The 24,450-nt window shown below is 33.1% G+C and overlaps 1 protein-coding gene across 3 annotated transcripts in view; it reads left to right on the top strand.

Moving 5' to 3' along the window:
* The window catches only part of CTDSPL2 (CTD small phosphatase like 2), a 68,250-nt gene extending 47,596 nt beyond the window's left edge, over window positions 1–20,654 (top strand). For all 3 annotated transcript variants that reach the window (XM_032481326.1, XM_032481327.1, XM_014565342.2), the window contains exons 8-13: window positions 267–353; window positions 10,252–10,314; window positions 10,419–10,498; window positions 13,534–13,660; window positions 14,999–15,094; window positions 15,735–20,654. In XM_032481326.1, the coding sequence (XP_032337217.1) occupies window positions 267–353; window positions 10,252–10,314; window positions 10,419–10,498; window positions 13,534–13,660; window positions 14,999–15,094; window positions 15,735–15,800 (519 nt within the window). In that variant the 3' untranslated portion in view covers window positions 15,801–20,654. The remainder of the gene's footprint in view (window positions 1–266; window positions 354–10,251; window positions 10,315–10,418; window positions 10,499–13,533; window positions 13,661–14,998; window positions 15,095–15,734) is intronic.
* The last annotated feature ends 3,796 nt before the right edge of the window (window positions 20,655–24,450 follow it).

Genomic DNA, 24,450 nt, shown 5'->3' with positions numbered 1-24,450 from the left:
GTGGAGCTGGAGATTCTGCATTTCTAACTAGTAGTTCCCAGATGATGCTAATGCTCTTGCTATTAGGGACCACACCTGAGAACCAGTGAATTAGAAAATTCTATCCCAAATTGCTGTGCCACACACAGTAATGTATTATAAATACAAAATTCCACGTGTGAATGAGTGCTTTAATAAATGGTTTTAGGTGATCATGATACAAAAATTTATCATTTGAAATGCCTTTTAATAGCTTGGTTCATTCAATATGTGCTTTTTATTTTAAGGATGAAACACTAGTACACTGTAGTTTAAATGAGCTAGAAGATGCAGCACTTACTTTTCCAGTCCTTTTCCAAGATGTCATTTATCAGGTAATTAAAACTTTTTAACTTCAGTTTTGTCCTATTAGATATTCTGAACCAAGAAATATTTTGTAAAAGTTTTTTTTGCTGAAGTTTAATATGTTTATTATTGATGGATTTCATCGATATTTTAATGATTTATTAACACAAAGTATTAACTACATAAAACAACACTAATTTGTTACTCAAAAAATGAACTTTTTTCACCCAGTGATCTGTGTTAGTTTCGAAATCTGTTTGCCAGCAGGTGGAGGCAGGAGCACTGACATCTTAGATCCCCAAGAACTTGTTAGGTTAACACCTTGTGGTGGTGGTGGTGGTGGTGGTGGTGGTGGGGTTTTTTTCTTGTTGTTTTTTGTTTTTTTCAAAATCCAATTAATATCAAGAAAACTAATTCCTTGTTGATCATTTTTATTGCTTCTTTGTAGTAACATGGTCTGTAGGTTGCAGTGTGCTAGATCTACTTTATATTAATCACAGAATTCCAGGGTACTCTTCTAGTTGCTGCTTTACTTAAAAAAAATGGGAGTATAAGCATTTCTCCCTTATCTGTGTTGATGGACTGCTAACAGTGCAAAATATCATTTACATTTCGTTGTGGATTCTGTGTGTTGGCCATAGTCTTTTACATTTGAGATTTTCCTGTCGTAAAGTTTTAATTAATGTACGTGAATATACTTTGAAAATTGCAGTGTCTTTCTGTCTTGGTTGTTATTTAATTAGCATTATCTTCATATATACCAGTTGTTGGATTGGGAAAGGGTCAAAAACTTTGTTGTTTGTCAAGAGGAAGCCAACCCAAGGATTAACTAAATAAAGCCATAGAACACTTAACCGTGTGAATGATGAAAGGGTTTTTATGGTTGTGTATGTACTCTTAATAGGCAGTTAGAATGTGGGTATAGTTTTCTTGGCAAGTAATAGTTATTATCTGTTGGGAGTCATAAAATTTTAGAGTTAAATAGAAGTTTGTGGTTCATGGTCTACTTTACCTACCTCATCTCGTAATAAGTCATAGGAGGATTTATTTAAGCAGTTACTGTCAGTTCTTGTTTAACCTAGAAAAGGTATTGTAGGCATGGTAGTATCTGAATACTATATTTATTTCCCATTGATGTAAACAGTATTTTAGTTATAATATGTGATTAGAGGATGAGCAAAATATACATAAGAATAAGGGATTATAAGATTTTTTATTACTTTTTAACTGGATATTATTTGTTTAAGATAAATCTTTTTCTTAAAGGCGACGTTTTCTGCCAAATAGGTTGTTTTTGTTTAGCACACTTCAAGGACTTGTGGCAATATGTTCTCTCTTTTTAGCTTGATAATCTTGTTTTTATGTTCAAAATTGTACTTAATTTGGAAAGGAAAGCCATTATTGAAAAATATAAGGTAATTATTTTAAGTTGACTTATTAAACTTCCAGATTTGAAATTTATTTCTTGCAGATGGTTTTGGTCTGTTTATTTAATTTTTAGTAGTAAAATAGGAAACTTGGAAAGTAGACGAGTTGATTCTTCTTCTTCATGAGTATTTCTTTTCAGTATGACCATAAAATTAAATTTTTTCTTACTGCTTCCACCATTTCTTCTTTAATTCTTTTCTTTTTAAAATTCTTATTACTTCATATGGATCAGGGCAGTTGTCTTGTTTTGAATGAAAGGCTTCTAGCAGCTCATTTGATGATACTTTTTTTAAAAACTTCGTATGTACTGCATCTACCTCTGTGAAATTCAAATAACACTTTTGCTTGTATATCTGAGTTATACTTTCCAGAAAAATTAAATGAGCTGGCCTAAATCAAGTGCAGTGAGTAGGAAATTTGAATCTTAAAAGTTATAAAGATGATTGCATTTTGATACTATTATTTAGTTACACATCCTGTGCAGTTTAGTTCCCTTTCAGTAAGTTTCTGATGGTGTCCATAGTTAATATTGGGTACATGCCCTTGGATTTCTGGTTTTGGCATAGCCATTCTATCTGCTTTTTTAAAAATAACTGAAGAAATCTTGGGTTAGGGTTCCCCCAGTTTTCAGACCAGCAAGCTCCCTTTAAACAGGGAATGATGTCTTTTAAACTTTCAGTGGTGTTGTCTCCATCTACTGGCAAAGAAGAAATATACACAAGGGTCTGGGATGATCTAAGAGATTTTGGAGAAACCACATTATTAGGTAAGATGTAACTTACATATTTAACCACTGCAATATAATGTGGCCCACTTAAAGGTAGAAACCTGTAAAATACTGTATATACTCTTAAAAAATAACTTACTGAGATGAAATTCACAATCTAAAATTAAACGTTTTTAAGGCAACAGTTTCATGGCATTTATCTATATATTCTTGAATATGTTAATTCCATAATATTCATGTATATACTCTTAAAAATAATTGGTAATGTTAAGATAGGGTCAAATTCTTCATCTGAGTCAAAGCCAGATAAAGTGTCCTCTTGGGATTTAGTTTACTTTTGCTTTCTTTTTGTGGTAAGTTTGTTATGGTAGATCTATATCTAATTTTAATTCTGTTTGTTGTTCTTCTTTCTTTTAAAACAGTTTAAAATGTAAATTACCTTATGTATGTTTTAATAATTGTCTATAACAGGGGTTGGCAGACTTTTTCCTATAAACAGCCAGTTGTTAATATTTTAGATTTTACAGTGTATGTTGCAGCTACTTTTTCTGCCATTGTAGCACGAAAGTAGTCACAGATAGTACATAATCGAATAAGCATGTCCCAATAAAACTTTATCTACAAAAATAAATGATGGTTTGGATTTGGCCACAGGTCATATAGTTTGCTGGCCCTTGGTCTAATTATGAGAGTATATGCAGTAAATTTACATATTCAGATTCTAAATGGAAATAAGTAACCAAATATTCATGAAAATTCTTGTTAATATATAGGGAAGTTTAAAATTAGGTCCACTGCAATCTGGTTATGGGCTTTCTTGGTTTTTTTTTTTTTTTCTTTCAGATGAAAGTTTGAGGGAAATTTAAGGTGGTCACTACTCACATTTAAAGATTACCTTACTTCATGATACATCCTCTTCTTTTGATAAGTAGGACTCGACTTAGTTAATGCAAGTTTTAGAATATACCAGGAGGTAGATTATTCAAGGCTCAATTTAGTACCTTGAGTGTACTGGAATTTCCATTTCTCTAGGAGATAGAGAAACATGAAAGATCCAACTCAAAATTTGATATGTTACTACTGACACTATATGGATAGACAGATTATGTAGTTTGTGTATATGGAGAAAAGTCATTTGAAAGAAGAATTGAGTTTTTAAAGCAAGAGTATGGCATTCACAAAGGCAACGTTATAGATTTTTGTTTGAATGGGTCTTTTCTCCCCCATTAATTGGTAGTTCTTCCATGAATTGTTTTACAATTAGATATTGGGAAACGTATTTATTCATAGAATGGTACAAATGCATTTGATATCTGGAAAAACAAGTGCATGATCAGTTCCAATGCACATGTTTTAAACTCTATATTTAGCTTATATTGACACATTGTCAGGAAATCCATCTCGTGGTGTTACTCAGTTAAGAGGTCTCCACTGTATTTAGTTTCTGTTCCTGCAGATCCACCAATTCAAGACTCTAGGTCATCTCACTCCCTCTTCCATCCAGAAGATGACTTCTATCCACAAGCAGGACTGAATCAAAAGACAGATTTTTCACTTAGCTCTTGAGCTGAACCACCTCCTCAATGACCTTCCTCTGTCTCCATCAAGAACTGGAGCTCAGTTTTTTGAAGATGTAATAGAGCTACTCAGCCCAAACGTGGCTAATTGAAGACAAAAAGAAGATGCCTCATATGTTTCACCACAGTGCAACCAAACGTAACTGTGTTGTCCAACTCCTCATTCTGTAAAGTATGGCAGGGGCATCTGATTTTTGACTCTGTTCACCAATAAGACTTTAGCCAGTCAGTGGCTTTCTGAAGATCAGTAAAATCAACAAACTTTGGGTCAGCTGTCCAGAAATCAGATTGTGGTAAGCACTCAAGGAGAGATAGGATCCTGTAGGGAGCTACTTGCTAAAGGATGCTTTGTTTTATTAGTAGAGATTGCTTTTATGGGAAAAGTTGGGGGGAGAGATGGGTGGGAAACCCCATGTTTAGCAAAGCCCAACATCATCCCCTTTATTATAGCTTGTCTGTTTTCTTGGGAAACTTACAGTCTAGGGTGATTTTCATAAGGATCTCAAGTATTTTGTACCACAGAACAATAGAGGTAGAGGGTCGGTGGCATCTGTTTCTTTTCCACAGTCTTTCCTAAAAAAGTTGGTATTGTTTTTGCTTCATGAAGAAAAAAGCAATCATTTAAATGAGGAGTTTTGTCAGTAAATACCTAATCAAGTTTTTCCTCCATTCCAACTCTGACTTAAATTGATACTAACCGAAGCATTTTATTTTGACATTTATAAAGCATAATTTTGTTGTAGACAAGCAGTATATATATTTGTGCCTTAAATAAAATATCTGGGGTCATAGACATTTAGTATTACTTAGTACTGAGGATAAAAGTAATATTTTATAACTGGTAGGAAACAATATTTTGATAATTGTAAGTCAATATTAAAAATAAATTTTGAGTAACTTTCCCATCCTTATTAGTATACTTAGTCATTGGAAATAATTTTTTCATCATGGCTGTTTTTTAGGTTAATTTTTAGGTTAAAAAAAGAAAGATATAGCTGAAACTTACAGTTACCTACTTCTCAAAAATAAGAAAATGTATTTCATGGGGAATTCTTTGTATCCTTTGTAAATGTGTCTAAATTAGAAGTAGTCCTTTTAAAAAATACACAAAAAATTCTTGTTGAAAGCTGAGAATATTCTGCAAATGTAGGAGAGGTGACAGTTGATTACTAAGGATATTAAATTGGAGGCATCAAAATTTAGAATTTGTTTTTAAAGACAACTTTGTGTTTCACTAAATGGCTTTTTTTTTTGCTTTTAAAATGAGTAGACTTGATAATATAAACACAACAGTAGTTAATATATATATTAATATGTATACATACATATTTAAATTTAAAATATATATATAAAATGGCGATGACTTAAAAACTAATGCTTCATTGCTGTTTTTAATATACCTTCTATATGAATTCATTAAGCTTCACGTTATCCCATTTGGACTATATAGGAAAATTCCTTTTCAAATTTATTTCTGTTTAATGCAGTGTAAAGTTTTGCAGAAGCTTTAGTTTGAGGGTTTTGTTTTTTATTTTTACTGGTTCTGATATTTTAGTATTTACCTATTTATCCTCAGATTGACCCACCTACAGATACTATCCCCAGCAGCCATCTACCTCTTATTGGAATTGTATGAAGCAAAAGATGACTTGTAAAATCACCCAATGGGTTATGAAGTTGAGGCCTTCACAGGGCCTACCTGAGCAACCCTCTTTCTATGGAGAAGGTTTGGGCTTTGTCTCTATGCTCTGGTATTGATGCTAAGACAATATTAACTAAATTAAATAGTTAGGTAATCAACTGACTTTACCTCTTCTAAAAATACAGATACGGCTTTCTCTTTGGGTTGAGGTTACCCAGTTCTGCCCCCATGAAATCCTACTCATTCCAGCTATTCCTCTTATGGCTAATTACTTTTAAAAAATAGTATTGGCAATCTCAATGTGCCAGGCACTATTCTAGGTGCTTAACACGTGTTAACTTATTAATACAACTCTATGTAGGTACTGTTATACCCATTTTATAAAGAAACTGAGGTATACAGGAGTGTTGAAAAAATTGGGAGAGCCCCTATACCTGTGATATCTACTTAATACCTGTAGCATATCATTCTTCATATTCTTTAGCATTAGTTTTCTACTGCTTAAATTCTTACTGCTGATTAAATAAATAGCATTCACCGATCATCTTTTAATTTAGAGGTACCATACTCTAAGTGGGAGAATACCACTGATTTTATCTTGTTTTTCCTTCTTTCTACAACAGTGTAGCAGTTAGTTCAAAGGATTTCATGGAAAAACTGTTAAAGATGTTTCTTTTTTAATATGTTAGTCATATTTGTGCTTAAAATTATTTAGAAATACTTTTCCTTAAAAGATTCACCTGTATGAAATTCTTTTGTTAATCACTTGCCCACAAATTGAAACTGCCTCTTTTTTTTTTTTTTTTTTTTTGTCATGTATAACTTTATGATATTAGATAGCGGTTTGGTAAAATAATAGGTATTAGTATATATAACTTAACATTGCATACTTAGACATGAACTTGAATTTAGACAGATTGTCACAAAATATTTATAATCACTTCATAACTGGATTGCTATTTTAATGGCTATTTTTATTAAATCTAGTTCTCTTAACCATTTATGGCCTATTAGGATCATCTAATATTCACAATTATAGGACATTCTTTTGTCTTAGTACTAAAGAAAATACAGGCTGACTGTCAGATATTGTTCATATCAAGAAGTGTCAATGTACTGTTAAATGTAATTTATTCCCCTGTAATGTATGTATCTCTTTTCTGTATAAAATTTAAGTTCTGGTAAAATCATCCCACAACATTATACAAGATTAGTTCCATTATCACTATTTTGCAGATACTATTCTAGTAGATTTTGGTTTTGGACTTTTACATCATGGACATATAAAGAAATAAGTAAGGGAGATTAAGAGATACAAACTTCCAGTTACAAAATTAAGTTGAGTCGTGGATATGAAATGTACCAAAAAAAGTTTTACATAATGGACATATTCATAAATCCCAGTCTTTGGGTAGTAGTCAGTCTTACTTAAGACATGTCTTTGTGTATGGTATTTTAATATAATAATTTTTCCTTATTATACCATTATGCATGATTTTAAACTTTTGATTTTATTCAAAATATATTTCATTTAGTGAAATATATTTCATTTAGTGATAGATTAAAACTACTATATTTGTTGTGTAGATAGAATAATTGCTATATATTTGGAGGAACATAGGTATACCAGCTGAAGTGAAACTTTTGACCTAGTACTTATATTTGGGAGACTACATGGTTTTTAAGAGTTGCAAGTTTGAAGAAGGATAGTTGCTGAAGTACTAAGTAGTGGAGAAATGAAGAAAATAGGAAATAGGCAGCTTGGGACAAGAATCTTTGTTATGAGAAGGTTAGGAGAAGAAAAATGGAGTTAAGAGCACTTGTGGAATAGATTTTGAAGCATTTGGCAGCATGTATATGTGTGTATCTGTATGTTTGTGTATCTCTGACCTAACACAGTAAGTGATTGTAGTCTCATTGTATTATACATACCATACAGTTGTTCTTTATGTTTCCTACTGGACAGTGCTTAGTGCTTCTTGACTTCTATATATTTCTGGTTTAATATATATATCTAAATGACTTAGACCCTGCTGGCCTTTTGTCCCTATTTCTGTTTTTCTTTCTGACATTTTGCCTTTATAGCATATGGCAGAACCCCATGTGGTCCCAACCCCACCCCCACCCTTGCTCACTGTACCTTTCTACATTCTTTTTTCTTTTTTTTTCAACTAACCACCTCAGTTTCTGTCTGTCTTTTAATCCTGAAACACCTTCCTGTTCAAATGGTGAAATCTGATCTGAGTATAGGAACTTTTACCATCAATAGTTACTCTTTTCTCACGGTGAGGAAACACTCTAGCATTATATTCCTCTGTCTCAGTGCCACTTTTCACCAGTGAACAAGCATATTAAGAAAGTCATTAAATTTTGAGATTTATATTTAAGTATAGTCAAAGTAGTAGAATGCATAATTATAATTTTGACCTAATCTGGAAGTCACTATGTAAGAAATTGGAAAATGTCATCTTTGTATAGTGTTCCACTTATTCTGCTTAGATAATATTATTTAACTAGAAGTATTCCTCTACAATGGTGAAGTGTGTTAGTGTTCAGAGGAAACAAATCCCAAATTATAGAGGCCCTGCTGATCTTAGCATACAGTATTGAGCAAGTGATAGCACGGATATTGAAAGCAAATGAAAAAAGATTTAAACGTATAAAAAGATTAAATATTTGTAATTATTAAATGCCTTTAACTGAAGCCTTTTAAGCAACAAACAGAAGGCTCTGATGGTGCACAGTTTATCATCTTCCATGAGATAAGTTAATTGAAAAAAAATACTGGCAGAATTTGTTTTTCTCCTTAACCATCACAAGTCTTTTGAGAAGTTCCATAATTAAAAAAAATTGATTTTGCCAGTTAAGGTAGTACTATCTCTAAATCTATTAGTTACTTGGATTACCAAACAAATAAGATGTGTTGAAAAGTATACCAAAGTATACCAATATTTCAGGATGAAAATGTTAAAATTAATTAGAAGAGTAACCCCTAGTTAAAAAATTTGTACCTCATCCTAAATAATAGTGACTGGATACTGAGGATTTTGTTATTTTTATTTGCTAGAGATGAGGGTATGTGGCTTATTTTGATTTTGATTAGTCAAGAATTTGAGATAAAACGACTGACTGAAAGGATTTTAAGTGAGTAAACCTTTATTATTATAGCCTGTAGGCAGGGATAGAGTGATATTATTAGCATGTTAATAATTGTTTTAAATTTTTCTTCTACAAGTCATCAGTTCTTAAGGAAATTCAGTTGGTCCTCGGGTAGTAAGTAGGGTTGCCTCTCTTTCTCTCTGTTGTTTATATTGCTTAACTTGAGGCAATACTATTTAATTTAGTCAACAGATTTTTATCAAGTACTTGCTATGTATTTGGCATTGTCTTATGCCCTTTGGGCTTTGGAAATTACAAAGATTGGTAGAATGTAGTCCCTACCTCCTAGAATCCTTTGCCTGATTCCCCTGGTCGGCCCTCACATATTCCCAGATCTAGGTTTTTATCATGAGGGCATTTTTGTTTAGATGTGTATTGATGACAAAGTTAAATTCCATGTAGCCTAGATTTTTTAATTTATTGCCGTCAGTTTTTTTCAGTTCTTTATCTGAATTGAGTGAATCTGGTGCATAGGTGTTCTGTAAGTATGTGTTGTTCATGGTATTTGACGATAATTATCACCTTTGAGTAGAGTACAGAATAAATGTAATTTAAAGGAGTCAAAATCTTTTGTAAATCAGTTTTAGTGGTTCATGGCTTACATCTCTGTGGTTTTTAAATATTGAGTATATTATAAGAGCTACATTAAATGTAGGCAAGAAGACAGACACAGAAACAAGAAAATAACGTATATAAGGCAGTTCTTTGGGTACTGTAGTCTTTCCTGGTATTGCTAGTTGGTTTTGATAACTGGTGTGTTTGACTATTACATTTTTAATCTCAGGTAACCCAGTAGTACTTAGATACCACATCTGAATCAGTAAATGTAGAACAACAAGATTGATTTCTGAAAAATTCCAGTTATTTAAACCCACCAATCCATACATTTCTTTCTTGAATATTAATTACCTTAATAGAAATTTAAAATAAAGGTATTCTTAGCAGGTGATTGTTGAAAAGAAATTCTGAGTAATTATTGAGGAAGGTCATTGAGACAGGTCAGCCAGAAGTGGATACACAGCCTGCCTAATAATTGGATGGATGCTACCTGGCTGGAAGATGGAGCTGATTGGTGGATCAAAATCTCAGAGGAAACCTGCCATTTTTAGTTTAAATGTTTCTTAAAATTATATTCCATGAAGGACTATATTGTATGCTGCTATTTAACTATTAAAAAGTCAAATGATCACCAGTGATTATTACTGCTCTACCAGAAGATTGTTTTAAGTGACTTTTGGTGTGTGAAATATATTTGGTTGAGTGGTGCTTTGTAAACTTTTGTATTATTTTAACATACGAACTTTTAAATTATATCCAAAGTTAGAACCTATCTTATAAATAAGTTGTTTCTGTTTCTGTTTATTTGCTGAAGCCTGTCTTTGTTATTTCTTCAGGTTTATGTGAGATTAAGGCCATTCTTCAGGGAATTCCTGGAACGAATGTCTCAAATGTATGAGGTAAACATACTTAAGCTAATTACCTAAGTATTTTTATTTTATTCAATGTAGTACCCATATTTAGATCATGTATAATGATTACTTCTTTTCCCCTGAATTTATAGATCATTCTTTTTACTGCTTCTAAGAAGGTGTATGCAGACAAGTTACTGAACATACTAGACCCTAAAAAGCAACTGGTCAGGTAAATTTAATTAAGAAATAGTGGAAATGTCTGTCACACTTATCTCTGAAATTACTATGATTCTATTTAATTTTGATAGCCATTTTCAGTTGGCTGCATATATAGAGATTTGTTGTGTTAAATGGTAAAAAAAAGTGAATTTTTTTAAAGCCCCCAAACTCTTTAAGAGTTCCTAATTATTTAACTCCAGACAGACGTTCTTTAAAGGATACAAAGATCAAATATATTTATTCACTTGTACATCTGTATCCTTCTTTTGGGTTTGGGGGTAGATTGGTGGTATGTGGAATTTTTCACTGTGTGCATGATGTTTTCACTTCGTTATGTCTCTGAGATAATGCATGTTATGTCACCTTTTTAAGCATAGAGAAATACATTAATTTTAACAAAAAGGATCAAACTCTTTTGCTTTTTTAAAGAGCAAATTTATCTTCCGTAGAAAGAAAATGTTACATGAATCTAATTGGAAATTGCAGTTGGTTTAGTCACTCGGGTTATCCTGATCTGGACTCAGTTCCTTGTGTGTGTCCTGAGCCAGCAGATGCAGTGTGTTCCTGGTTAGGTGGGAGTGCCTTGGGTAACTTATTTAAAACTATTTGAAAATTAGTTTCATTATTTCTGTCAAGTGAGGTAAGATAATAAGACTCAGCAGTCTTGCTGCATCCTCTTAGATGCAGGAGTTAATCTTTGAGTTTTGATCAAGAGTTGAGAGAGATGCCACAAAAGGCTCATAAAGGCTTTACTAGCTGGGTATTCATTTCTTAAATACTTTCTCTCATATTGTCTTAGTGGAAAACCTTAAATTTAATTTCTACTGTTAATAGTATTACTAAGTAATTTCAACTGTGGTGAAAGGCTTTTCCTAGTGTCCACATTCAGAAGACTTTTTTCCTTATAAATAGAACTGACTTTTTTAATCTAGAGGATCAAAATTTGTCCTGTAGTCGGTTTCCATTTTATCTTCCATATATATAAGCAAGCTTCAGACCCACAAATGAAAATGTTACTTTCTTTTCATAAAAGTGTAACTTAATGCTCATTTTACCAAACCTTAATAAAAGTATACAAATGATTTTGCTCTGATGACTTCATTCATTCTGAAGATTTCTGTTCAGCACCTCAAATGTTCCAGGGAACAGTGGTGAGCAACACCAACCCTTCCCTCTTGGAGCTTTCATTTTACTAGGGGACAGATCATAGTCATGCAACTATAATGTTACTAATTAACACTCCTCTTTTAAACTAGTTTTATAAAATCCACACCTTTGGGAATTTAACTTTGTTTTATCTAGTTGTATTTTGAAAAACTTAAAACAGAAAAAACTTATTGAACAGTATATAGAATTCATTAGAGCACTATAGGGAGTTATCTATGCTGGTGATAAGGTAGACACAGAAATTTCTATGATCTCTGAATCTCATGAGTCCAAAGGCAGATTTGATGACTAGCAAAAGTAGTTTCTCAAACTTCAAATATATGCTAGTGATCCTCAGATTCCTGAATAAACTGAAAGGAGGTTAGTATAATTTAATTAAACTAATTGTATCTACATACATATTCAGTTGTTTCCTATCTCTAGCGAGTTTGCTGCATTGGAGAAAAGTTACCAATAGTGACTTGCATGTATATGCAGTAGTACCTGCCTCTCCAATTTCCTCATATCTAAATGTTTATACAAATAAAATATGTAATCTTACTTAGATCTAACCAGGACTTAAATTCTTTTGTCTAGTCTTACTTTTTCACAATAGGACTGCCTTTAAACCTTTCAGAGGTAGATGATCATTTAACTAATTAAAAGTATTCTTTGAAAGAACCTTTTATGCTACCTTTTGTCTGGTTGTAAAATTCTTCCTCTTTACCATCACTACTGGCACTGATATTTTTAAGGTTGAGTTTTGTTATTAGAGCTATGACAGGTTTTGTTGGTAGAAAATGCCCTTCTTGAAATTGCATAATTAAAAATTAGATATTTGTAAGCTGTAGCTCCTGAAAAATTGTTTCTTGGGATTAAGACACAAGGAAGCCAAACTACCAAATTATTAATATATACAGATGGAGTATTATTTCACAGTAATCTGTATCAGTTATTAGGAATATTCAGAGACTAATATTTTGAGTGTTAAATGGAGATTATATAATTATTACAAGGCTATAAGTATTATTATAAAACTTTTAGTAGCTTTTTTAAATGATACATCATTTTGTCAGTTTCACCAGTGAAAGATCAGTTTACATTTGTAATACCTAAATCTGAATTCATCATTTCATTCAATCCTTGTTTTTTCAAGTGACCATAAACACACACACACAAAATTAAAAGAAAGGTGGGTGTTTGGGAAAAGTTGAAATGATGGAATGTTTTGGCCTCTGCACCTTTTCTCAAAAACTATAAGAGAAACTAAAAACATTTTTTTAAATGCCAACACGGACATTCCTTCTTATATTTTCTATTCTGGCATGTACAGGGATAGGGAGGCTGTGTGGTCTTCTGGTTAGAGCAAAGGACTGGGAGCCAGGAGGATCCTGGGTTCCAATGCGGGGCTAACCACTGACTTACTGTGTGACCTTGGGCAAGTCACTTGACCTCCTTGTGCCTCAGTCAACCATCTGGAAAATTGGTTAAAAAGCAGGACCTCGCTGACAACCAGATGCTGCATCTGAACTGAGCTTTCTTGGGTAAATAAATTACAAAAACAATTTACAGAGTTTTTAATCCCTCTTTATCATTTAATATAACATTTTAGAATAAACAGAAGTTCTTTAAGGCATGGTAATATTTGGTTGTAAGGTTTCAATAATTGTTAAGAATTTTTGTAATAGAACTGTAGCTCAGAGCTTAGGCCCACACTCTTATTGAATTTTCTTTGTGAGAGAAAATGATAAGGCTTAACTTGTAAAGCCTATGGTATGTGTATGTCTATATATGTTTCAGTATATGATGTGCTTTTTAGAGGGTTTGTTTTTGTTGCTGTTTTTGGTGGTGGGTTTTTGGGTTTTTTTTTAGTTAATTCGGTTTTTTTTTTATATTTAGGCACCGGCTTTTCCGTGAACATTGTGTTTGTGTACAAGGAAACTATATAAAGGACTTAAATATCCTTGGAAGAGATCTTTCAAAAACTATAATAATTGACAACTCACCACAAGCCTTTGCATATCAGGTAGGAAGAGGATTACTAAACAGACTGAGACAAATGCTGCCAAACAATATGATGGGACAACAGAATTTTAATTTTCACTGCTGGAATTTCCCTATTCAGTGTCATCTTTTAGAATTAGAAATGCCAAATCGGTATATTCCTTGTGGAAATTTTTCTTCTAAATGAAGTACAACATAAATAAAAATCTAAGTAATAAATCTGAATAAGAAGGGACTGTAAGATATGTATCATTTAATAGTGTTCTTATCAGTTGTTAAGGAAATGATTTAATTGTAAATATGTTTTAAGAATTACAGATAGCTTAACCATATTCTTCTGGTCTGTTTGAAAATTCTGAAATATTTTCTTAGACTATTTTGTCAGTATATTTGTACCTTTGTCAGTGATTCTTTGAAATATAATTTCAACTAGAGATGAGCTATCCTTGCAAGATGTATTTACATTATGAATATGTTCATGTGATATGTCTGAGATTTCCTTCACAGTGAATCAGTACAGAATGGGGATGGTGGAAAGTGGGTTGGATGTAGATGAAACAAGATTTGCCCTTAACGTCTGTGTTTCAAAATGTCCATAATAAAATGTAAAAAAAAGAATAAAAGGGGAAAATTTGCATACGGTATTGAAATATGTTCAGTTTAGGTCACTACTTTTATTTGCTTGCATTTTAAAATATGTTTTTAAGAATTTCATCCTAGTTCCTAGGTAAAATAATTTGTCATTCTCCATCTCAAACATAATGTTCTGTGTAAATGTTAAAAGAAAGATATTTTATCCTAGAGATTATTTACTATAAAATAAATATGATTTGTATTTTTGTTTTTAGACTTCTTATCAACCATATACCATTGAGTCAATTTGTTACATTCCTACTATATTTCAGGTTATCTTGCTAATTGTTGGGAATAAAACAATGAATGGGACACAGTCCCTGCATAAGAGTATATGTTTTCTGATAGTGTTCTCTGTTTAGATTGTCAATAGTCCTTCATTCAAAATGCCTAGCATTGACTAATAGTAACTATTTCTTGAATGAATAAAGTTATGTTTTTAGTGATGTTAATGCAAAACTTGTTTTAATGACTCCTTTTGTGAAGTTTTATATACACTAAGAAATTACGCTGAAAAACCAGTTAGGCTTCAATTTATTCCTTAACATCTGTCTCTTGCACTATTAAATTGTCAAATAACATGACAAGCATAAACTCTGGTGGCATTCCTTTTTAAAGGAACTTGTGGATTAATGTTTGCTTAAATCTGTTACTTCTTTTTTAAGCTTTTCCAGAGTAGACCAAATGTACATAAAAATAGGATTTAATTACTTATTTATCATTTTAGCTATCTAATGGAATCCCTATAGAAAGCTGGTTTATGGATAAAAATGACAATGAACTTCTAAAATTGATTCCATTTCTGGAGAAGCTTGTAGAACTGGTAAGTGTATCTTACATTTATCCTTTTGTTAGTGTTTTTGTTGCCTCAGCTCTATTGAAATTAATCTTTTTAACTCCTTTATGTGTACTGACTTTTTAAGTCAACATGGAAGATTAGGGCAGAAGTTGGAAAAAGATTACAAGCATTTTTGAATCTTATAAATTATATTTAAATTATGTTTAGCAGTATTTTTAAATATATACTTTGAATGTTTCATTTCTCTGGACGTCCTCTTGCAAGTCATTAACTAGTTGTATTAAATTGATTTCATCGTTCAGATCTAGAATTAATGTTTATGCTACTTAAACTTTATTCTGGGATTTTCCCCCTGGACCCATGGATTAACTTTAAAACTACTGTATAAAGTAGAATTTAGTGGCTTAATGACTTTACTTACCTTTTGGTTTGGCCTCTTATTGTGTAATTTTTTTACAAAATTAAAACATTAATGTCCGGCTTCTTTTTTTTTTAATCTAAATTTAACTTCTTCGACATAGTATCTTTTTATTTGGCAAACAAAATAATGTAAGTTGTAAAATAAATGGTGATATATTTTCTCTGCAGAGTAAGAATGTTCATAAGGTTTTGGATTATGTCTTTGAAATTACGTGACTTTTAAAATGTTTGTTTCTCCACACAGAATGAAGATGTTCGACCTCACATCAGAGACAGATTTCGCTTGCATGATTTGCTGCCCCCAGATTAAGTACAAAGACTTGTCAAATCACTGAAGGGGGAGAGAATGCAGGACCCTTTTGGACTAAGACTAAAACATTGCCATTACTGTTGAAATTTTGCATTTTTGTACCCCGTCTTGCTTTTCTTATCTTTGGTGCCCAATAATAATCAAGGGTTACAGAAAGAGACTTTATCTCAGATTGAATACATACAGTAGGTAGGCTAAAACAGAAGAGTCTTTAGAACTAGTGCAACTCCAGTGAATTTTTTTATGTACAGGACATCTGCAGTTTATAAAGAATTCTGTTTCTGCCACCAGCAGTTTGACCTGTAGTCACACAGGATTTTATGATAATAACAGAGATGAAAATGGACTTTTATTTTCTCTCTGTTTGGTGCTCTAAGTGGGTTTGTAGCCACTTTTCTGTTACTTTAAAATTCTCATTTCAACAGGAATGGCCAGTAAAAGTTGTTTTATTTTTCCTGTTAAGGTTTATAACCTTTTTACATTTTTGACCTGTATTAGATTAGAATTTCATTATGCATTCCTTTTAGTTGAGGCGCTTCATAGTTTTCTGGAAATAGTCAATTTTTAGTTTTTTTATTATACATTTGAATGGCCGTTTTCCTGCTTTGTCTGCCTGCATATTGTATATTTGTTTAAAAATATTCTCTACTTTTAGTCCATGTAAGTTTCATTTAGAAAGACATGCATTTATATTTTGTTTCTGTAATATCCTACTGTAGGTGAAATCTTTTCAAAAATCAAGAGACTGGGTAGATAAGAATATATGAATGACTAATATTCAAAAGATTTAAACCATTGTGATGGCATGTGTTCCCAAGTGGTAATATCTTGCAGTGGCACACAGATGTAATGGATAAAGGTATACCTCAGACTTCACTGTGCTCACCAATCTTTGAGGAGAATGGGTTTGGTCACCTGTTGGGCTTGATTTGGTTACTGTTGCCTTTGGTTTTCTCCAGGAATGAAGTATTCAGCACAGTGATTCAGTATTTTTAGTTATTTTGCATGGGCTGGTAGTACCTCTGTTATGCTCTCGGTTACAATCAATTTAAAACTGTGTAACAGTCTTGGTACATTACAGTAGCTATGCATTATCCTGTGGCACAGTAAACTCCCAAGCCACCAATGCAGTTAATATGCTCTCATAGTGGTTTTCTATGCTATATAAAAATAGTCTTCAAGCCTTGGTTCTCTAATGCAGCTACCACAAGAGGTTGATATTTTTATAGTGGTGTGTAATCTCCTTTTCGGGAGGCTTTTTATGGAAGGTAGAATTTGTAAAAGTTAGTATGCTTTGCCTCTCGACTGCATTAACATGCCACAGGCTCAGACTGTTTTCGTGTAAAGGATGTCAAAGAACGGCACTTTTTCTAAAGAGAAGTTTGATATTTTGTATGCTTGTTAAGAAAGTACAGTATTGGAAATTAAAGGTGGACAACTGATAATTGAGGAGTATGTCACTTAATTTTTTATGTATATTACCTGTTTACTTGTACAACTTATTGTACAAATTACATGCAGCTTCATTTTCAAATGAATCCTTAAAATAAGGAAATCTTTTTAGGAAAACATTTAATTTTTGTATTTTTGATTTTAAAGGCATGAGTTATGTCAGTTTTCAGTGTATTAATGAAGATTTTAACTTTTCATCAGGTTGAGTGTTTTCTTACTATATTATCTGTTGTGTATGTAGTTAGCATATTGTGTCACTGAACTGTTTAAAAATCTAGCATGTAGAGCAAGCCTGTTTTGTGGAAAATCTTTATTCATTAAAAAAATAATCATGGCAGATTTTCTGCAAAAAAAAAAGCAGAAGCATTTGCAATTCAGAATACTGGGGGTTTTTTGTTTGTTTTTGTTTTAATTTAAAGAAAGGTATTTTGCTTGCAGGAAAAAATACTACAGATTCATTTTAATGAGAATCTTTGAAATGTATTTATCTTTAGGGCATCTGGGCATCTTTATGCTGTTTGTCTTCTGTCTTTCTTGAAATAAAATGTACATACGTTACCTTTACATATGCTCTTGCTCAAAATTGTGAACCTAGTTACATTTCTCTTTGCTCCCTTTTTATGTTCAAACAGCAGAACCCAAAACCTATACCAGATCCAAACTTTCAGCATGCATTATAATTGCTGAAAGCTTTTCTGATTAAATACTGTCTCAAAGGGCTTTCCCATAACTAAAAGGAAAATGTAAGCACCTGTATATACCACTGCACCTGTGGGCATTTAAATAACACCAACTTTTACCATCTTTTATTATTGATAAAGTTGTTTTTGATCCCCTGATAGAAGAGTTCCTTTAAGTCAACTGACAGGTGAATTAAACCAAACAGGATTCTGTAAAGAAATAAACTAAGGAAAATTTTATATAGCCTGAGAAAATTTCTTGAGATCAATTTAATATATTTTTCATTACTTTATTTGAGTCACTTAAAATTTGTTGTTAATACAAAATTTAAAATAACTTATAAAGACTTATCCAGCTTCCTTCCATCCTAATGTTTTATTACCCCTTCTTTTCCTTTATCTGTTGGTAGATGTTATCTTAAACACTTCCATTAGTTAAATGGAGGTGTTTATGAATTGAGGTGTGCCCAGCCCCTTCAGTTCACACAGGAAACTTGAACTTTTAAAAACTGACTATAGTAAATGCAGGAGAGATGGTTACCTGATAAGACACAGAAAAAGTGACCTATATACACATTACAACTCTGAAGTACAGACTATAATTGTGATATTTCCAGTAATAAATGTCTGACTTTTAAGACATTCTTTTAAATATTTGTATTATTGTTAGGATGTTTTAATCAGTTGTGTTTTTTAATTCCATGTAATATATGTAGCCCTAATCGGATTTATATCACCATATGTCTCCTTGGGTCTTAAAAGAGAGTTGGTAACAATTTGAAAGCATAAATTGTTTTATATTAGTTAGTATGTATATTTATTTACCCGATGGCTTTATCTTGTTTCCCAAAATTTGGGGGGAATTTGTTGAAAGCATTGTAACTCCTATAAATGGCTATTTTCTTGTAACTGTCAGTGGAAATGGATGTGTACATTGTTTTTTTATATTTCTCTGGTTTTCTGGTTTGTTTATTTTGGGGGGTTCTTTTCGGGGGGGAGCTGGTTAAACATAGAATCGTTTAAAAAAAGTTGTCTTTGGCCAATGACTTTCTCAGCTAGATACTACTTTCATTCAACCATCTAAAGAAGTTTGTTTTTCATTGTTTTGTTCAGTCAGCTTGCCTGAAAAACTGAGAGACTTCATCTCATCAATGAAGAAAGCATTTCATTATTCCTACAAATCTTTACAGCGAGCACAGACTTCTTCATGAGGACCAGATCTCTTCCACATCTTGTGTCAGTCACATAAAGCTGAAATGTAAAGGACACTGAAGCCTTCATTTAATTGTACTAACATGATGGTGTTATATACTGCATCATTAGCTAGTTAAGGTTTTCTGACCTGACTTCTCTTTGTCTTCCTAGGTATTTATTTGTTACCTCTTTTAATCTTGTGTATCTAAATTAACTTAGTGTTAATAGTTACCCACCGAATAACTATGCCAAGCAACTAGGAAAGAATGTTTATTTTATTTCCCCTTATAGGGGAAGAGTGGACTGGGAACAAAAATGTATGGGCCAAAAGGCCTTAGGTTGTCATTCATTCACTTTCTTATTCCTCTCATGAGCTACATTTGAGAATAGTATTTTTTCAGTGCTGTTGTGCTTGATTATGTCATTACTTTTCATGTCTTCCCCTGAGTTAAAAGCTTGCTAGGAACCTGTATAAAATACATTTTAAAATTTCAGAATAAGAATCACAGAACTCAATATCTTATATTTAAATGCTACTTTTAAATTATTATTGGAATCCAAGTCTCACTCACTAGGATACATTTTTATAAAATGTTTCTCTGTATCTTGAATTGAAATTACTTGCCCAGAGGCAAGAGTTCCAGGATTATAATGCATTTTGAGAAAATTTTTAAAGGGGGATGAGAGCAACAAGTTTATACTTAGTTACTTTATGGTTTTGATATTAGTTATTAGTATTTTAAAATACATCAGTGGGTCCCAAACTTGACTCTTCATTAGAATGACTCTGGAGCTTTTGAAATACAGATTCCTGAGGCCTGGCCTCTGCAAAATTATCTCACTGGGTATAGAGTGGGGCCTGAGAGTTCTGTGTTTTATAAAAGCTCTCCAAGTGATTCTAACGGCCAGGTTTGAGAAATCACTGCTTTAAATAATGTGACAGTGGTTTGAAAGTTGAGAGTAGGTAACAAAATAAAGTTTATCAGACATCTCTTTGTGGTACAGTTTTCTTTTTTTTAACTGGGACCATATTTCACAGAACTTATTCAAGATACATGGAGGAATAATAAAGAAGATTGAGGCTACTGCTCATTATCATTCTTGTCTTTCATACTTTTTAAGAGTTTGCATTTCTAGCACTTGGAATAGTTGATCATATACACAGCTGAAGGACATATCCCTGAATGAGACCATTATATATATAACTGTAAAATACTTCACTATTTTTTTATTTTATAAATCTTTGTAGAAATAAGCAATTAAATACTTTCATCTTTTGAAATGGGATTTTTCAAGGCAGTGTCCTTTTGGCATTAAGGTAGAGGGGAGATAATATTCTCTCTGCCTTTTTCCACATGAATCAATATAAAGTCATAGACATTTAAAATTTTCAATTTAATTTCTACATATTTACTATGCAGTATAGCCGTGAACAAGTAATGTAGATTTAGTTTTCTCATTTTCAAATGCCCTGATCACCCTACCTCACAGGGTTGTTGTGGGGATAAATAAAACTTTTATGGAAGCACTCTTCTTTGGTGATATTTTGTCAGCCATTAGAAACTATAGTATCTAATCTATATTTGTAAAGAGCTTTTTTTTTGTTTACAAGTACACAAATTTTTTCACATTGCTTTCCTTTTTGATCTTCAGAATAGACATGTTATAAGGAACATAGAGGAGGTTACAAATAAGGAAAAACAGATAAGGAAACTGAAGTTCAGGGAGGGCTATGACCCAAGACCTCACTACAACATGCTATTTCCAAGGCCTTGGCATTCTTATGTAATCATGTTAGAACATAAATACAAAGCTTTCTCAAGTTTATAAAATCAATTTAGCCAACAAGATATTCTTACATTTTGGGTTTTTTGCTTTGTTTGTTTATTAATGGAGGTACTAGGGATTGAACCCAGGACCTTGTGCTTGCTAGGCACATGCTCTACCACTGAGCTATACACCTCCCTAGTCCTGAGCAAAGCAATTTTTAAACTAGAAGGAAATTCTGTCTTCTGAGTGTACCTTTTTATTTTACAGATAAGGAAATGTGTCTAGAAAAGTGTCTGCCCAAGATGACAAAGCTGAGATTAGAACCTAGGTTTCTTAATTACCATTACTCAAAGTAATGACGTTAGGATGAATGGCATTCTTAATTTCTGTAACTACCAGAAGTGCAAAAATGGAATAAAACATTTGAATAAAGGAGTTAGTTTTGAAAGAGAGAAAATGGCAAGAAAGAACCAGATTATGGAGCTAAATTGAGGAAATTATATTTGATGTAATAGGCTAAATAACTTAAACCAATATAACTACAAAATAGCATGCTGGTCTCACCTTAGTCTGTGGTGAGACTTTTTCCTGTAGTTTTATTGAGTAAAATTGGCATATGACATTGTGTAAATTTAAGGTGTACAATGTGATGATTTGATACACATACTGTGAAATACTTGTTTACCACCATGAGGCTGGTAAACACATCCTTCACCTTCACATAATTAGCCTTTTTTGCTATGGTGAGGACATTAAATTACTCCCACAGCAACTAAAGTGTGCAATATAGAATTAACCGTAGTCATGCTTACATTAGGTCCCTGGAACATAGGTCTTCCTGCAGCCAGAAGTCTGTACCCTTTGACTAATGTCTCCATTCTCCCCACCTCCCCAGTTCCTGGCTGTGATGAGGCTTTTGATAACTATTTCCCCTAAGCTTCAAAGGAGTCTAATGCATACAGATGGGTTTGAGAGTCACTGCAGGAGACCTTTAGAAATAAATGACTTGAGGTGACGCCTTAGGAGTATGGTTAATACAAGGAGCAAAAAGTTCAGAGTCAAAAGACCTGAATTCAAGAACTTAACTCATCCACTTACTAGACAAAGCAGTTCTCTGAGCCTCAATTTGTTCACCTGTGAAAGGGGTGATGAAACATGTCAAAGCACATTATAAACTATAAAGTAATATACAGGTAAGAGGATAGAAATAATTAAGGCAGGAAATTCTCTTAAGGGTATGTGAGGTACATACAGGGTTCGAGAGATGTCTGAACCTGGGGGGCAGGGGCAGGAATGGGCAGTAGAACTAGTATTGTGACACCACGGTTGTCAGGGAGAGTTTTTAAGAAAGACATGAGCAGTAAGCAGCGGTCTGGAAGGAAAGGCTGGAGAAGTGAAAATGGAGAGATCATCTATGCCTGTTAAGAACATGTTTGATGAAAATAATGCTGAGTGTTAAGGAAGAAATGGATGATGAAATTAAAGAGTGATTACTGAATGGCTTGAGAAATCTGGCAAGTAGTCTGGATAGCAGGTTCATGTAAATGACAGCAAGTTAGACTCTATTAGTAATGGGTGAACCAAATAAATGAGCTTTTAGTAGTTCCCATATAATGAGCTTCAATGTTATATTTGATGTATGATAATAGTTGCCGAAGGTAGGAGTAAGTAGCTTCCTAGTGACTGTAAAAGTTACTTAAAAACACTGCCTTAGTACACTAGGCTCTAAATGGCAGAGAAAGCAAACCTGACACTGCCCTCAAGCTAACAATCTGGCAGCAGTGGAGACTGACATTATTTGTTGGGAAAAGGATCATGAAGAAAGACTGGCTTTGAGAGTGCTAATAACAGTCTAATCTGAAGTCAGATCTGGGTTGTCTGAAGAAGTATTGTTTAAGTTGAGATCTGTAGGACACATTTATTGAAAGAATGTTATGCCAGGCTTGGGGGTGGGGTACAGGGAGGAGGCCTAAAGTTAAGCAAAGGGGTAAATAATCAGATTTGTCTTTAAAAGATCACTTTGGCTACTGAATAGGGATTAGATTGGGTGGATGGGAGACCAGTTTGAAGAATTATATAGTTGACCTAATTCTCCATGCAACAAATTCCCTTTCTCCACGACAACAAATGGTTAATGCATTGGGTGCTAGCATCATAATGGACAATCTGAGGTTGCTGACTGGTAAAATTCTAGGGAGAGTATGTCCAGTTAACTGAGAGGAATAGGAAGGAATAGGATTTTATGGCACCATATAAAAGTAAGTATGGAGAAATGTATAGGAGTTGAATGGACACAGATGCTGTCATTTCATGTCTTAGGTAGGCTCTTTAGGGGAGGAGGGTAAAAAGAAAAGTTGTTTCTACATCAAATTAAATAAATCAAATCAGTGATTTTGGTATTTTATAAATGCGTTTTAACCTGGTGCTATTTTCAGTTCAAATCACCTCCTTAGCCTTGCCTTATTCCATCTTTAAGAGATTTTGGGTCAGGTGCTTAAGGCACTTCACTTAAAAATCAGCCCTGCTTCTCTTCTGCTGTTATTTACTCTTCTATGGCTTTAATGACGAAGCTTTTGAAGGTAGAGGTTTTAATGCTAATTTGTTCAACAAATATTGATCAATTATTCTGCCCATCTGTAAAATACGAATATCCTTATGTGTGATTATAGGGTTTCCCTAGAGACTATCATGTCAGTTACAGGTTAGTTTTAAGGAGTAAATGAAGTCCCCAGCACATAGTTCTAGACAATTGTTTCCCAGCTTCCTTATTTTAGAAAGCAGTATGTACAATACTGTGAATTTTTACTCAAACATTTATCAATGCAGCATACACATAGCCTATGTATTTTTCCATAGCACCTCCAACCCATGCCTCGTTTTCAATTGCATATGGTTTATTTTATTTATTTATTTTAAAGTGAAATTCAGTTTATTAGGGAGATAACACACTCCATAGAGTGCGGGCTGTCTCACTCACAAGGGAGAGCAGCTTAGGAGATACACAGTCCATCTCAAAAGTTTCGAGAGGAAGAGAGACTGAGGTGTAGGGCTGTTCAGTTTAAAGTAAAAGTAGATACACTCTCCATACAGTGCGGGCCATCTCAGAAGGCAAGGGGGATAGAGAGAGCTATCGCATGTGGTTTAATACTTTGTAGTTAATATCCCCAGAATTTAGAATTTGGTACAGGGTAGGCACTCAATTATTTATTGAATAAATGAAAGAATGAATGAGTTCACATCTCAAAGTTCGGACTTATAAGTCCACAAATTGATTTTGAATGTGCAACTCAGAATTTATGAGATTCAGTGGTTCACACTAATTAAACTCACAAAACATTAATTTTTAGGCCAAATTTCAATTTCATTCATTCACTGTCAGCAAGTTTCCTCCCTGTGAAACTAAATCACAATCAGATGCCTGCTTGGTAATGGCAGAACCAGCGAGAACATCTGCTGAAAGAGAATCATAATGGTTAAAATCAAGTCAGCAGGATGCCTTCACCTTCGTCTCTACTAGATGGTTGCCAGAAGTCTGCAGGTCAGCTTAGCCTTTT

The sequence above is a fragment of the Camelus ferus genome, chromosome 6 (genome assembly GCF_009834535.1).
Source record: "Camelus ferus isolate YT-003-E chromosome 6, BCGSAC_Cfer_1.0, whole genome shotgun sequence".
NCBI lineage: Eukaryota > Metazoa > Chordata > Mammalia > Artiodactyla > Camelidae > Camelus > Camelus ferus.
This window is presented reverse-complemented; position numbering and strand designations above follow the sequence as displayed.